This window comes from Mustela lutreola, chromosome 14 (genome assembly GCF_030435805.1).
Source record: "Mustela lutreola isolate mMusLut2 chromosome 14, mMusLut2.pri, whole genome shotgun sequence".
NCBI classification, from domain to species: Eukaryota; Metazoa; Chordata; class Mammalia; order Carnivora; family Mustelidae; genus Mustela; species Mustela lutreola.
In genome coordinates, this window is record NC_081303.1 from 52,133,033 (window position 1) to 52,148,957 (window position 15,925).

The 15,925-nt window shown below is 38.8% G+C and overlaps 1 protein-coding gene and 1 long non-coding RNA gene across 8 annotated transcripts in view; one reads left to right on the forward strand and one right to left on the reverse strand.

Moving 5' to 3' along the window:
• The window catches only part of LOC131814438 (uncharacterized), a 225,072-nt gene extending 210,101 nt beyond the window's left edge, over window positions 1-14,971 (forward strand). Inside the window, exon 3 of the long non-coding RNA XR_009347301.1 lies at window positions 14,850-14,971. This is a non-coding gene — a long non-coding RNA (uncharacterized LOC131814438). The remainder of the gene's footprint in view (window positions 1-14,849) is intronic.
• LOC131814437 (eukaryotic translation initiation factor 2D-like) overlaps window positions 9,900-15,925 on the reverse strand; it is an 89,483-nt gene continuing 83,457 nt past the window's right edge. For 2 of the 7 annotated variants that reach the window (XM_059145372.1, XM_059145377.1), the window contains exons 2-4: window positions 15,378-15,568; window positions 13,707-13,838; window positions 9,900-10,929 (exon numbers count right to left, since the gene is read on the reverse strand). In XM_059145372.1, the coding sequence (XP_059001355.1) occupies window positions 10,847-10,929; window positions 13,707-13,838; window positions 15,378-15,568 (406 nt within the window). In that variant the 3' untranslated portion in view covers window positions 9,900-10,846. Of the gene's footprint in view, window positions 11,479-13,706; window positions 13,839-14,349; window positions 14,486-15,377; window positions 15,569-15,925 lie in introns of all 7 variants that reach the window. The other 5 variants (XR_009347300.1, XM_059145373.1, XM_059145375.1 and 2 more) reach the window with 5 other exon arrangements.

Here is a 15,925-nt window from a genome sequence, read left to right on the forward strand (position 1 = left end):
GCCTGTTTTGTGTGTGTTAAGTTTGAGGAGTTCATTATAGAACCTGGATATCATCCTTTTGTCTGTACTGACATTTGCCAATATCTTCTCCCATTCCGTGGCAGGATACAAAGTCAATGTACAGAAGTCAGTGGATTTCTTATACACTAACAATGAAAATACAGAAAGGGAAATTAGAGAATCGATTCCATTTACTATAGCACCAAGAACCATAAGATACCTGGGAATAAACCTAACCAGAGAGGTAAAGGATCTGTACTCGAGGAACTGCAGAACACTCAAGAAAGAAATTGAAGAAGATACAAAAAGATGGAAGACCATTCCATGCTCTTGGATTGGAAGAATAAACATTGTTAAAATGTCTATACTGCCTAGAGCAATCTATACTTTTTTTTCTAATATAATTTTTATTTTTTATAAACATATATTTTTATCCCCAGGGGTACAGGTCTGTGAATCACCAGGTTTACACACTTCACAGCACTCACCAAAACACATACCCTCCCCAATGTCCATAATACCACCCCCTTCTCCCAAACCCCCTCCCCCCAACAACCCTCAGTTTGTTTTGTGAGATTAAGAGTCACTTGTGGTTTGTCTCCCTCCCAATCCCATCTTCTTTCATTTATTCTTCTAGTACCCACTTAAGCCCTCATGTTGCATCACCACTTCCTCATATCAGGGAGATCATATGATAGTTGTCTTTCTCCGCTTGACTTATTTCGCTAAGCATGATACGCTCTAGTTCCATCCATGTTGTCGCAAATGGCAAGATTTCATTTCTTTTGATGGCTGCATAGTATTCCATTGTGTATATATACCACATCTTCTTGATCCATTCATCTGTTGATGGACATCTAGGTTCTTTCCATAGTTTGGCTATTGTGGACATTGCTGCTATAAACATTCGAGTACACGTGCCCCTTTGGATCACTATGTTTGTATCTTTAGGGTAAATGCCCAATAGTGTAATTGCTGGGTCATAGGGCAGTTCTATTTTCAACATTTTGAGGAACCTCCATGCTGTTTTCCAGAGAGGTTGCACCAGCTTGCATTCCCACCAACAGTGTAGGAGGGTTCCCCTTTCTCCGCATCCTCGCCAGCATCTGTCATTTCCTGACTTGTTGATTTTAGTCATTCTGACTGGTGTGAGGTGATATCGCATTGTGGTTTTGATTTGTATTTCCCTGATGCCGAGTGATATGGAGCACTTTTTCATGTGTCTGTTGGCCATCTGGATGTCTTCTTTGCAGAAATGTCTGCTCATGTCCTCTGCCCATTTCTTGATTGGTTTATTTGTTATTGAAAAAGAAAGCCAACGTTGGTGGCATCACAATCCCGGACTTCAAGCTCTATTACAAAGCTGTCATCATCAAGACAGGATGGTACTGGCACAAAAACAGACACATAGATCAATGGAACAGAATAGAGAGCCCAGAAATAGACTCTCAACTCTATGGTCAACTAATCTTCGACAAAGCAGGAAAGAATGTCCAATGGAAAAAAGACAGCCTCTTCAATAAATGGTGCTGGGAAAATTGGACAGCCACATGCAGAAAAATGAAATTGGACCATTTCCTTACACCACACACAAAAATAGACTCAAAATGGATGAAGGACCTCAATGTGCGAAAGGAATCCATCAAAATCCTTGAGGAGAACACAGGCAGCAACCTCTTTGACCTCAGCCGCAGCAACATCTTCCTAGGAACAACGCCAAAGGCAAGGGAAGCAAGGGCAAAAATGAACTATTGGGATTTCATCAAGATCAAAAGCTTTTGCACAGCAAAGGAAACAGTTCGCAATCTATACTTTTAATGCCATTCTGATCAAAATTCCACCGGTATTCTTCAAAGAGCTGGAGCAAATAATCCAAAAATTTGTATGGAATCAGAAGAGACCCCAGATCACTAAGGAAATGTTGAAAAACAAAAATAAAACTGGGGGCATAATGTTACCTGATTTCAAGCTTTACTACAAAGCTGTGATCACCAGGACAGCATGGTACTGGCATAAAAAGAGACAAACAGACCAGTGGAACAGAGTAGAGAGCCCAGATATAGACCCTCAACTCTATGGTCAATTAATCTTTGACAAAACAGGAAAAAATATACAGTGGAATAAAGACAGTCTCTTCAATAAATGGTGCTGGGAAAATTGGACAGCTATATGTAGAAGAATGAAACTTGACCATTCTCAAACACCATACACAAAGATAAACTCAAAATGGATAATAGACCTCAACATGAGACAGGAATCCATCAGAATCCTAGAGGAGAATATAGGCAGTAACCTCTTCGATATCAGTCTCAATGACTTTTTTCCATATGTCTCCAAAGGCAAAGGAAACAAAAGGGAAAATGAACTTTTGGGACTTCATCAAGATCAAAAGCTTCTGCACAGCAAAGGAAACAGTCAAGAAAACAAAGAGACAACCCATGGAATGGGAGAAGATAACACATTTTTTTTAGATTTTTAAAAATTTCCTGATTGCCTTAGAGTTGAACTTGAGCTATAACACATATTACAGGAAGTGTGAGAAGGGTAAGTAAAAGAACATCTCTTCAAATAGATATTCTAAACGTTTTTCTTGGTACTCAAATCATGGTGACTTCACTTTCATCATGTAAATGAATGAGTCTCACAAAAAATTTTCATAACTTCAGATACAATGTGTTCACTATTTGAATATATTTTATTGGGTGTGTGTGCTTTAGGGGTTTGTTGGGGGGGGGAGGTGCAGAGGGAGAGGGAGTGTGCATCTCAAACAGACTCCGCCTGAGCACAGAGCCCAACACGGGGCTCAAAATCACGACACTGAGATCATGACCTGAGCCGAAACCAAGTGTGTGACCCTTAACCAACGAAGGAACCCAGGTGCCCCTTGGGTGGGTGTGTTTTAATCATGTACTAAATCTGGAGGTAGATACTCCAAGATTGGTACTGTGGTTCTGTCAGAAGTTCCAATCTTTTGCTGTTCTCAGCAAGCTGGCTCTTGTCGTCAAACTTGTGTTTGTCAGGAACTGTGAGGTCTGATACTTCACCCTGCTTGCAAAATAAGTACAGTGGACCTTTGAACGTTTAAACTGTGCGGGTCAACTTACATACGGATTTTTTTTTCAGTAAATATAATACAGTACAGTAGTTTCTCTTCCATATGGTTTTTTAATAACATTCTTTTCTCTAGCTTGATTGTGAGAATACAATATCACATACAAAGCATGGGTTAATTCTGTTTGTGTTATCAGTAAGTCTTTTTGGTCAACAGTAGGCTATTAGTAGTTCAGTTTTAGGGGAGAGTCCAAAGTTGCATGTGGATTTTTGGCTGCGTGGGTGTCAGTACACCAACCTCCTGCATTGTTCAAGGGTTAACTGTAGTTACCCCACCACAGCTCCCAGCTGCTGGCAGAAGACACTGAACTCCTGGATCAGAGACAGAGGAATTTATTGGTCTTAGCATAGCAGGTGGCATGAATTTGACTTTCACACTGGTTCTCTCTGTCCTGCAGACCCTCTGGGTCTCTCTAGAGAAGCTCGAACGGATGCTCCACACACACTCAGGTTGTGTCACAGCTGAGTAATCCCAAGGTAGGAAATCCCAAATTTTAAAAGTAGACCGGCAGCAAACATTTGTTTTACTTTGTTGGAGGGCATTGGCTTTGTTTTCCGAGTCAGAAAACAAATATGCCCTCTTGTCCAAGGGAAATATTGTTTCCAAGTTTCAAAACTGTTTGCCATGCAAACATTCTTGAACAAATAATTCAAAATGAAAGCTGTCACAGTAGGAATAGTTACTCCATGGAGAATTAGCTCCTAGGGGTGTTAGAAGAGGGCTACATTAGCTCCAAAATCATGTCTTCGCACAGGTCTGTTCAAAGCAGAAAGGACAGAGCAATGTAAAAAGAGCCTTTTTTTCCTGTACTTTTACCATGTAAAAAGAGCCTTTTTTCCTGTACTTTAGCTCAATTGAGATGCATCCTTTACAACTGGATATAAGGCCTTCTTCCACTGGGAACTTGCTGCCTACGAAGTACATCAACTGTGTTCTTTTGATAAGGAAGGAGCAGGAAGAAGGAGGAAGAAAGGAAGATAACTCGGGCAATAATGATAATAATAAGTGGAATACAGTAACATTTACCATGAGCCAGACATTGGTCTGAGGACTCATATTACAATACATTAATTAATGTTGTACCCATAACATATGTTAAGTTATACCCATAACAGTCTCATAAGGTAGGTTTTATTTTTATTCTCATTCTACATGTGAGGAAACTGAGACATTAGTAACTTACAAAGTCATGCAGGTAGTATGTGGTGAGGCTTGGATTTAAACTTTAGTAAGTATATAGTACAGCACAGTTAACTGTAGTCACCAGGCTGTCCATTATATCCCCAGAACTTATTCAACTCATAACTGGAGGTTTATGCCCTTTGACCATTTTCATCCTTTCTCCCCATGTTACTAGTGGCTATCGTCTCAGAGAATGGAGACAGAACAAATCTGTAATTACAGAAAATTCTATGGGCAGCACTGCCCTCAATCCCGCCTGCATGTTGGTGTCTCCTTTTCTTCCCCTTTTCAGGGACAAGAAAGAGAAAATAGAAAAGTGAATAGAACTACTAGCATTTAGAAAGAGAAAAGTATTTTTCTAATGTCACATACTTAAGTCAACTAGCATTGAGGCAAGTTAGATGCATTTGTTTATGCCAGAAGTTCAACAGAATACATTTGTTATACATGAATATTCATGACAGTATTTTGGGGCAGAGAATATTGTCTAATGTTTAAGAAATTATGCTATGAAGTTACGCTTCGTATTTGTATTCTACCTCAAAATAGATTTAAGGAATACTTGTTATCATCTTTTTCTTCAAAAATATTACAGGGATATGTTTTAAGTATGTATTGTTATGAAAATACGGAAATAAAGCTTATAACAATTTCTAGCACATCTGAAATGCTTACTGCATCACAGAGAGATATTTATGAAAACAGGTAATAAATAGATGAACAGATAGATGATACCATGATTTTATTATACAGCTCAATTTCATTATGCCTGCTTTAAACTCTGAGGAATATTCACATATTTAATATGAAGTTTATTAAAGGTGGCTTTCCTTGAGTATTCTGAACATTCTATATTTGATGCTATTTCTACATTTCACTTAAAGCAATTACTGAATGAAAAAGCTGCAAAGACCCAAAAGTAAGCAGTTACTCTCAGGGAGCTGCTAGTATATGAGCAGAAGTCATGTTCATAAAGTATTATATGTATTAAACACTGCAGGGATAAGATCTATAATCTTCTGTTTCTTCATAAACACAACGAGGTTTGCGGGTTTTTTTTTGTTTGTTTGTTTGTTTGTTTTTTAGTATTTGGTTTGTTATGAAAATAAACATAAAAATGGTGTGGTTTTGGTTACAAGGGTATTGTCATCAGAAAAACCTATAAAGGCATCTTGCCTGAAGAAACTCTTGTTTGTTTTTTTTTAGTATAATGAAGAGCATATTTTACTTAAAACTAAGGCAGCCATGAAAGGGAACTAAAAATCATCATTACATAAAATGAAAAAAGATCACTAACCTATTTATTTACTTCTATGTACTCGAAACGACAATATTTTCAGGTATCAAATATTTCAGAGGTCCTTTCGAGATCATTCTGTGATCATTGTGGAAATGAAAGTTGAAAGGATGTATCAAGTTAATTTTTCATACATAATATGAACAAAAATAGCGTCTTACCAAAAAGGCGTCTTTCTTCAAAATCCAGCTATGTAAGTGATGACTTCTTGCTCAATATAACTGTCTATTCATATGTTTTGCACATTTTCTACTGAACTTTTCCTTATTGATATATAGTGCTTTTTATAAATTAGGCATGTTTGTCTTTTTATATGCGCTGTGAATTCTGATTTTGTTCAGTTTGTTCTGTCTTTTGCCTTTGGTTACCATGATTGGAAAGGGGGGTGGTTAAACACACATTCTTATTTATATCAACTAAAAAGAAATATTTTATTGAGTGAATTCTGATTTTGTTCAGTTTGTTCTGTCTTTTGCCTTTGGTTACCATGATTGGGAAGGGGGGTGGTTAAACACACATTCTTATTTATATCAACTAAAAAGAAATATTTTATTGAGTAAAGTTGAAACAACATTTTCTTCTATACTTTTGCTGGAGTACACACACACATATATGTATATATAATATGTATATATATATAGTGTGAATATATGTATCTTTAACTGATTTGAATTTATTTTAGTGTGTATCAATTGAATCCCATTATTTTTCAAATAACTACCCAGTTTGTCACAACACCATTCATTTTAAAATTCCAAGACTCCCTGATCTATTTGAAATGCTACCTCTAGGATATAGTACATTTCTTCTTCTTCTTCTTCTTTTAAAGATGTACTTATTTTAGAGAGAGAGAGAGCATAAACAGGCAAGGGAGAGGGAGAGAGAGAATTTCAAGCAGATCCCGTGATAATCACAGAACCTGACGATGGGCTCAGTCTCAGAGCCCAGAGATCATCATGGGATATAATAAATTTATGTACAGATTTGGTCTATTTCCGAAACTTTATTTTGTTGGTCTGTGTATCCAGAAGTCATTAACTTAATTTTAAATTGAGTTTTGTTTTATAATAGCCCTAATCTAATCACTCTTGTCATCATTGTCACTCTTCTTTCCAAAGTTTTCTTGGATATTTATGCCTATTTGTTTTTCCCGTATAGCTTGTCCATGACACCTTTATGAAACTGTCCTTCTATGGTATATATCTCCATGTATTTCATTTTATGTTTGTGATTAAGAATGTTGAAAATATTTTCTCACAAAGATTTTTCTCAACTTTTTTTCCCCTAAACTTTTATTTTTGCAGAGGCCTTCTTTTACCTTTTATCTTCAATTGGTCATTGTGTGTATTGATGAAGGCTATTGATGTCTGTATTTTAATTTCACACCACACCACTAACTGAATTACTTTGTCGTCTGTAGAATCTTTCCACTGAAGTCTAGTGGAATTGCTGGGTTTAAACCATATCATCTGCAAATATTGATATTTTTAGTGTTCTCTTTCTGGTATTTATACTTCTAATTTCTCTCTTTTGACCAGTTACATGAGTGAGAACATCTAGTGCTGTGTTAGACAGTAGAGCTAACCATAGGACTTCCATCTTCTTGACTTAGCAATAAAGCTTTCAGTATTAGCCTGTGATGCTTACTTTTCACATATATATGATACACCTGATATATATCTAGTGTACATATATATACATACATATTTCATATTTCTATACGCATTTTACGTATGTGTGTACAATACACACCCGTACACACACAAACACTCAATTCTCATTTTTCCTGCTAATAATGTCTAAAAAATCACCACAAAAATCTATTATTAGTAAACACTGAACCATTGCTCCTAGGGGTATTATATGTACACGTGTTTTTGTGTGTGTGTGGGTGTGGATAGAGACATACCTCACTTATAATCTTAATTCCTAAAGTATTTCATCCTGGGGGATTATACTTGCTTTGTTTTACAGAGAAAAAAGTAGGTTTAGAAGTGTTAAGTGACCATCCCCATAACATTATCAGAGTTTACATTCAAGTCTTGTACTACACGGTGCTGCCCCCTGCTGTCTCCATCCAATGGTCCTCTCCCTCCAATTGCTGAAAAGGACAAGGCAGAGCAGCACCTTAGACCCCAGCAGGGGATGTGCGCATATGGACGAATCTAATTTTTCACTGCTCTGTGTGTGTACGTGCCCTGGAATGATGGTGAAAAAGCCCAAGGTATTAATTTTAGGGTTACAAGTAGATTTTAGCCAGTAGGTGAAACTGCAGATACGGAACTGGCAAATAACAAGGATCAGGGTTCTAAGCATTTGTAAGTTACGTTAGCGAACTCCTCATCAATTTCTATTAAGGTCAGTGTTTTTTTAAAACCAGTAATTAGTGTTGTAGACATTACTTAAAAATAAATTCTTAAAAATGTATATTTCTTATTTATCAATAACACAAATAATTCTGCAAATGAGAAAGCTGACTTGGGACAAAGTACCAGGTAACAAGAAGTGTTGATTATTTTATCTTGTCTTTTCTCATTAAACCCACAGATTCTCTGGCAAGATCTATTAGTGTGTAGTGTTTGCAAGATACACTGGCTGTGCGCCTTCACGCTTCTTTCATTGGACAGCATTTTATCCCTTTTTTTCTTCTAGTTATTTCCTTTCTGTTCATAGGTCAACCCAAATTTCTTCAAAGAAACTTTCCTTCATCTCTCAAGTTTTGAAATTCTCCCCATTTCATTCTCTCTCATAGCCCTCTCTGTGGCATGTATAATACTTTTGCTAGAAATATTAATTTCGTAGAATTTAATATCCATACCCCCCAGATAAAATGTAAGCTTCATGAGGGCAGGGAGTCTGTCCGATTAGTTCACCATGTATCCTCAGCACCGAGCAAAGTCCAGGCAGAGAAGGCAAGCACGTAATGCCTCCGTGAGTGGACATGAAAATGAACAGGTGGGTGGATGAGCACAAAGTCTTTCTCACACTATTACGACACGTCATTCATTGAGTGGTCATGTCTGATTTTATGGGACGGGCAGCCTCAGACTCTGCTGTGGAGCTACTTTGTTCTCAGGAGTTAGGCAGGAGCCTGGTGTGTTTGAGTCTTCCTTCATGAATTATATTCACCAAAGTTGATAACCCGCCAAATCAGAAATGACTGATTTGTGTGATTTGCATCTCTTGGTGATTTAAAGTCTCAGAGGGCAGCTTTGGTTGTGGCGAAGTAAACAGCCCATTCTCCCATGTCACCTTTGATTTTAACTGAAGTGGAAGTACTTGTGGCCAAACTGATTCCAGGTCAGATTCGAGGGTTATCAGCTCATAGCGCCTTCAGCTAGTCTTTTTGGGCGATTCTATTCAGAAGCCAATTAATTTTTTAGAGAGTCTCATAACTCTATCATTCCTTCCTTTCTTCTTTCAATTCTTTTCTAAATTTGACTGGATTGGGAGCCCAAGTCTAGCTTTTAATGTTTTCTATAAAGGATAGTTGCAAAGGCAGTTTTTCAAATATTTTGTATAAATTATATCTGTATGTGTATATACAGATATAGATATATATTTAAAGACAGTATTTATTTATTTGAGAGAAAGAGTGAGAGGGGGAGCCCGATGTGAGGCTCGATCCCAGGACCCTGGGACCGCAACCCAAGCCAAAGGCAGAGGCTTTAACCCACTGAGCCAACCCTGGTATATGTCACATGCACCAGGCACCCCTGGTACATATATTTAATATATGTTATCATTTACAATTATAACTGTTACAAAATATAATGGTTACATTTGATCTGTGTTTTCACACAGCAAGGCTCTTGTGTTTTTCTGGTTCTCAGCTTTTTGGTTGTCCCATTTCTCTCTCCTTCCTGGGCTCCACTAGCTCTATCTCACCGTCTACTCTTTTGCACAGAATGCAGACTGAGAATACTAACGCCTTCCCAGACAGATCACTGGCTCAAGTAAAAGTTCCAAAATATCTGGAAAGGACCATATATGCAAGTATTATGTTAACCATGATATAAAGATTCCTGATTCCTGAAACAAGCAAGTTAAGATTCATGCTTGTGAGAGACATCTAAAAGGGGGGCCGGGGGGAGTCACAGAATACCCATACAAAATTAAAAGAGGATGAAAAAGAAAAACGTGGATCATTAGGTTCTTTGACTGACAACTGAGTGGGAAGGAGCTTTATTTCCGAGAATCTGCCCGAATACCATTAAAATTTACCTTGAAATTGCTTGAACATTTTATCAGAAATGCTAATTTCTTCTGAGAAGAAGGTTATGAATTACATTTCAAGCAAAAAGGAACTACAGATATGGGACATCATTTATTCTTCATAAATCTTCATTTTCTTCTGTAGACACCCCAAATACAGTAACATAATTTAATTCATCATTTTGTCTCATTCACCAAGTCAAATCTATACCAGATGTGTTTCCATTAACGGTTACAGCTCACCATTCACCAGGACATACACAGTTGAAATCTCAGAATCATTCTAGACAATTTTTTGTTCATCTTCGACACCTGTATAATGTCCATGCCTGTCACCTCACATGTTAATTTTGTTTAATACATTCACTTCACTCTGACCACTTCGGCTCTCCCCAAGCTCTCTTCAGGTACCTGCCAGGCCAGAGCAGCAGCCTCATATATGGGCGTTGTAACTCCTACATATCTATCCTCTAAACTGCAGCCAGAACAACCTTGCACAGTTGAAATCTAACCCCCGAACCCTCACTTGTAACCACGCAGAAGTATCTCCATGATCCACAAAATGAAGCCCATGTTTCCTTTAAAAGCTTCAGAAGATTCACAAAATCCTATCTACCTCTCTTATATCTAGTTTCTTTTAGTTTCATGTTTTATGATCTTTACGAATGTAGTAGCTTCTACTGGTACCTAAGTTACCAAAGTTGGCTGCATAAAACAGCAGAGACTGATTATCTTTGGGTCAGGAATCTGGGTCCTCTGGTCAACTTGTCACAAGATTGAAATCGAGGTGTTGGTTGGCCTGTGTGTTTCTTCTGCAGGTCGGTGTCCTCTCTCAAGCTCACAGGGCTGCTGACAGTATTCAGTTTCTTGCAATGGTAGGACTGAGGTCTCGTTCTCTTGCGGGCTCATGGCCGGGGATGGCTCTGACCTCTTTCAGGCTCTTCTCAGTTCCCTCCCCGGGGACCTCCTCCGCAGGCCCTCTCACACCTCAGTCTCTCTTCAGGATGGCTCTGGATCCAGCTAAGGGCTTTTCTGGTTAGTCAGATATGCCCAGATGAACTCAAAGTCAATTGACTAATCACCTCATCATAGCACTGATATCTCATCATGCTTACATTTCTTTCTGGAACGAAGAGAATAAAGTGAAAATCTTAGAGAGGTTGTCTTAGACTCCCGCCCATCACAGATACCGGTCACCAGTGTGGATTTGTTGCCAATACTCACGTTCCTGCTTATGCTATTTCTTCTGATGAAACGTTCCTTCCTAACTTTTGGTCCTGGTTGATCCTTGTTCACCATTTGAGATTTTGCTTAGGCATAATATTCTACAGAATATGTACTTTCCCTGAATTCATGACCTCAGCTAACTTTTCCTCTCATAAGCTGTGATAGTGATGCTATGTGTGAATGTCTCCTAGCGTGAGTCCTATTCACCTAAGACTGTGTTAACTGGTTTGTTTCCCAAGGGCAGATTATTAGGCACTGATGCCACCATAACAAAATACCATAGACAGCGGCTTCAACAACAGACACTTAGGTTTTCAGTATTCTGGAAACCAGACGTTCAGTTTGCCAACATGGTCAGGATGCCAACATGTCAGTTTCCTAAGAGATTTCTCTTCCTGGCTGCTACAGGTTGCCTCCAACCGGCTGTGTGTTCTCATGACCTCTTCTATGTGAGGGGAGAGAGAGAGAGAGAGAGAGAGAGAGAGAGAGCACTCGCGCGTGTGCTCTGTTGACTCTTCTGAATGAGGGCACTAATCCCATCACGAGGACACCAACCTTCATGATCTCGTTTAACCCTAATTACATTTTATAAAGGACTTGTCCCCAACATACAGGCACATTAGAGGGTAGAGTTTCAATATATGAACTTGGGGGACACAAACATTCAGTCCATAGCAGGTAGGGATGGTGACTACTTCACCTTTGTAATACAAATGCACAATAGCCTTTCAACAATATTTTTAACTGAACTGGTCTTGTATGGCCAAACTCATCATATTTGTTGTCTTTTGTCATTGATTACCTCTATCATCCAATTAGTTACCACTTCTTATGCTCTAATATTGCGATATATCCTTGTAAATAATTTAATGCCTCGAGGTCCAGCTTTGACCATACCACCTCATTAACTAATTAGTATACAAAAATAAATCCAATATTCCTTAACCTAATCTGGCTCCTGAGGTCCAGAGAGAGATGAAAATACTGAGATAAATATCTTCCTTTTAATTGAAACAGTATACCCTTAATCCAAAATAAAAAGACATAAATGTTCTATGATAGGGGATTGGTCATGCTAATTACATGTTAACAACAGTAAATAATGTATTCATTGAAATGATATTATAGAAAATACTAGTATCAGAAAATAATCATGCTGGATTATTAAGTAAAAAATCAATTTAAACAAACTATGTGTTGTTATTGTATTACTTGTTTTCTATCTAATTCCCTGGCCCCTTCACATAAACTGTATGATCTTTCAGGAAAAGGGCTGTATTTTATATATCATTATGTCTCTAAACAGTAAACAGACAGTAAACACTGAAAAATGTTTCTTGCTTTGACTGAGTTGGCTGAAACCAAGTGGGAGAGATATAAAATGTGAACATATTCTTAGTAACACAGAGATACACATACAGAATACTGCCACATATTAGTGTGGAACAGTAAATATCAAATATGTCACATACACTTTGGAGCAAAATTAAAACTATCAGTGTAGTTATAAAAATAAATACACCTTTGGAGATGGAAGGCATTAAACGATTTCCTATGCCCCTTCTAAGTACAGGCAGCTAGTCTTATCATTTTAAAATATTTCTTTACCTGGTATAGTTATAATATTATTTCAGTTTTACAAATAGGCTAAATGTATTCTTTTCAAAAATCTTTTGACTGTTAAAAAAAATTCTTTGACTGTTTTCCTTGCTCTATATAGTTTATATAGAACACAAATGCATTCTGATAGACCCCTATGAACATCTGCAGGTGAACAGTTCTTTAAAGCCTGCAGCTTTAACGGTCCGAAGTAGCTAGAGAAACAGTTCAGTTGGTCAGAACGAACCGCTCCAGTCCTGAAATTGGGCGATCATTTAGTTATGGATTGTATTGCCTGTATGTTCTTCCTTTTCCTACATAAAGAGGTTAGTTTTTTTCTTGCTGTGGGCACTCTGCATTTCCTGAAACAACTATCTTTTGACATGAAAAATAATTTCCTACACTACGTCAGCAGGACCTGCAAGAAGAACAAAAATAAGTGATTGTATGTGACTTATTATTTCCCCAAAGTTCAGGGGGTGTGTGTGGGTTTGAAATTATCTATGTGTGCATGTTTGTATTTAGTAGACAACAGTAATTTTTATAGATGGAACAAACAAGACATAGCATCTTGCTTTATTTTGAGATCAACACAGAACTATCAGGTACAAATATTCATTTACCTATTTAACAAATATTTGTTGAATAGTCACTATTTGCTATCATGTCAGAAAGTAACTTTAAAGTAGTGAGTGAGAAAGACATATAACATCTTCTCCAAAGCTTATTCTTTTTTTTTTTTTTTTTTGGTGCTTATGTGGCTAGAAGTCAGTGGTGAGAGGAGGTAATTCGTATTCTCTTAGCAAATTTCAGTTATATGATATTGTTACCAACTATAATCGCCTTGTTATCCATTAGACCTTCCAACTCGATCCTATCATTGAAAGTTTGCATCCTATGACCAAACTCTCCCTATTTCTCTCATCCCCCAACTCCTGGCACTCACACAGGCTCACTAGCATTCTCCCAAGGCCCACTTTCTGTTTCTGGAAGAAGAATCTGTTTTTTTTCTTTTAATCCTTTATCCATAAGCTTTCGAAGTTATCCTTTCCCATTCCCTCTCCCCAGTTTTACCTAAGGTTTTCCCCCAAAGGCACAGGGGACTGGCACAGTAGCTGTTCCTCACCAAGGCAATGGCACAGAGGTCACCCTTCTGTACCTGAGGCAGACCAGCAGGGGGCACCACAAGGCCGGGCAGCATCAAATCTGTGGGAAACAAGACAAAAGCATCACAACACACATTCTGCCTCTAAGCAGTTCCAAGTTTGACTTCAACATTAATTTATTCACTCAACCAACAAACACTTATTAAGTATCAACTAGGTTATTCATAATGAAAATTAGGAAATGCAACCTGAGTATCAGACCTTTTCCCTTCCGGGGCTAGTGGTCAAACTGAAGCACCAAGCTGAGGGTCACGTTCCATGATCTCTTATTCTGCTTTTCCTAACTTTAGCTTAGTGATGTAAAGCAGAGCGTATGGTCGCTCACAGAGTACTTTCTGCTGTAAGTACAAAGTACGAAGCTTATTGAAGCCTTTCAATGGGGTCGTGGAGGCCCAGGGACCTTATGGAAGCAGCCAGGTGAGGGAGGAAACAAACATGCGTGAAAAATTCCATTTTTCAATGGTATGAACCCAGGAAATGGGTGCATTTATTCAAGCAGCTGGCCCTTACTAAGTTTCAGCCAATAGCCAGAATACAGAAAAACTTCTTACCTGCTCCTCCCATCAGTTTTTCGAGCACCAGAGGCCATGTTGTGAACGTTGGGAGATCAGGATAGGACCACAGGTGTACACGGCCCACAAAGAGACACAGGAAGACTTATTACCAAAAGGTCAATCTCTGAGGGAACTGGACAAACCAAACACTAAGGTCACTTTAATTAAGAAACAGAGAAGAACATAAACTCAAAGCTAGAGAGGAGGCTGTGAGGCCCCTGTGATTCCACCTGGATACAGCAATGGCCACGGCACAGGAGATAAAAGTGGGGAGACCCAGCAAGGATTCCATCCGGGACCTCAGAAGCAAGTAAGCAAAGAATGGGGTGCCAGCCTGTAGGACGTGTTGAAACTTCCCCATGTTTACTACTTTTATTCCCCCTGTGTTCCCAGTGACTAACAGTAAAACCTGAGATTGAAAAGGGCCTGTCTCTGCATAGCTGCAAAGTGGGCTGGGGGCACAGGTAACCTAAGGAAACCCCACGGCACTGCTGCAGCCAAGCTGGGGGAAGAAGAGCCCCAAGTGACAAAGACAGAAAGCAAAGGATCCTGAGAGCCAGGTAGAGCCTAAGAAAAAATCCCTGTGAGATATCTGCACTGAAGGACATCACTGGACAGCTGGGTATGTAGTTCCATTAACCCAGCTTCCTTCCTATTCAGTTTCTTAAGAAAATCCTGCTACTGATAATTTTAAAAATATTTTTTACATATCCTGAAATTTCACCCTTTTCGAGACCTCTCCTCCATCCCTACTTAACCCACGATGAACTATTATTCCTTCTTCTTAGAACATCCGTTGCCAACTACCCTCTTCCTGAGTTAGATCTTTTATTCTCCCACCTACAGCAGTTTTTGATCTTCAAAGACCCAATTCTAGGGACACTGGGTCCAAAAAGATCTGTAGGGATGACATTGGGAGATTCTGTACTTCCCGTTTTAAGTAAGGCAGGTTAATGAAAGAAAGGAGGAGAAACAGAGGTTGGGCAAGGATTATAGTAACGGCCCTCTCTATCCTACTGGCATACCTGTTGGGTATAGATTTTTCTCCAGTTCAAACAGGATGGGGTTACCAGCACACACATACACAGTCACCGCATCCCCCCTGTGAGCATATAACTTCACAACGTTGAGCTCTTCCTTTCCAGGTACTAAGGCAGAGACCTGATCTGTTCCAAGAGTGGGGAAAGCAGCCGCCACATCAGCCCGAAGCTTTCTCCTGCAGAAAGCAAACCAACAGGTGGCATGAATCCTGCCTGGATGGATTTTAATAAATTCAAAGGACTCTGGAGGACCTACTATAAAATCACAGGGGCTAAGGAAAACTGGTTTATGATGCCCTATATATGGTATATGATGCCCTACTCTTCCAAAACATCCTATCCTCTTTCTCAATGTCTCATCTAGTTTCACATATTCCTGGGGGCAAGTCTTTCCATTTCACAAAGGAGGAAAACTGAGATCTAGTGAGTAACCAAGTTAGCCTGTCTAGAAACTCAGCCTTGCACTCCACCCCACTCCTTTCTCTTATCTGCCTCGCAAATCTGTCAGCTTGTGGTCAAAAAGCTATAGGAAG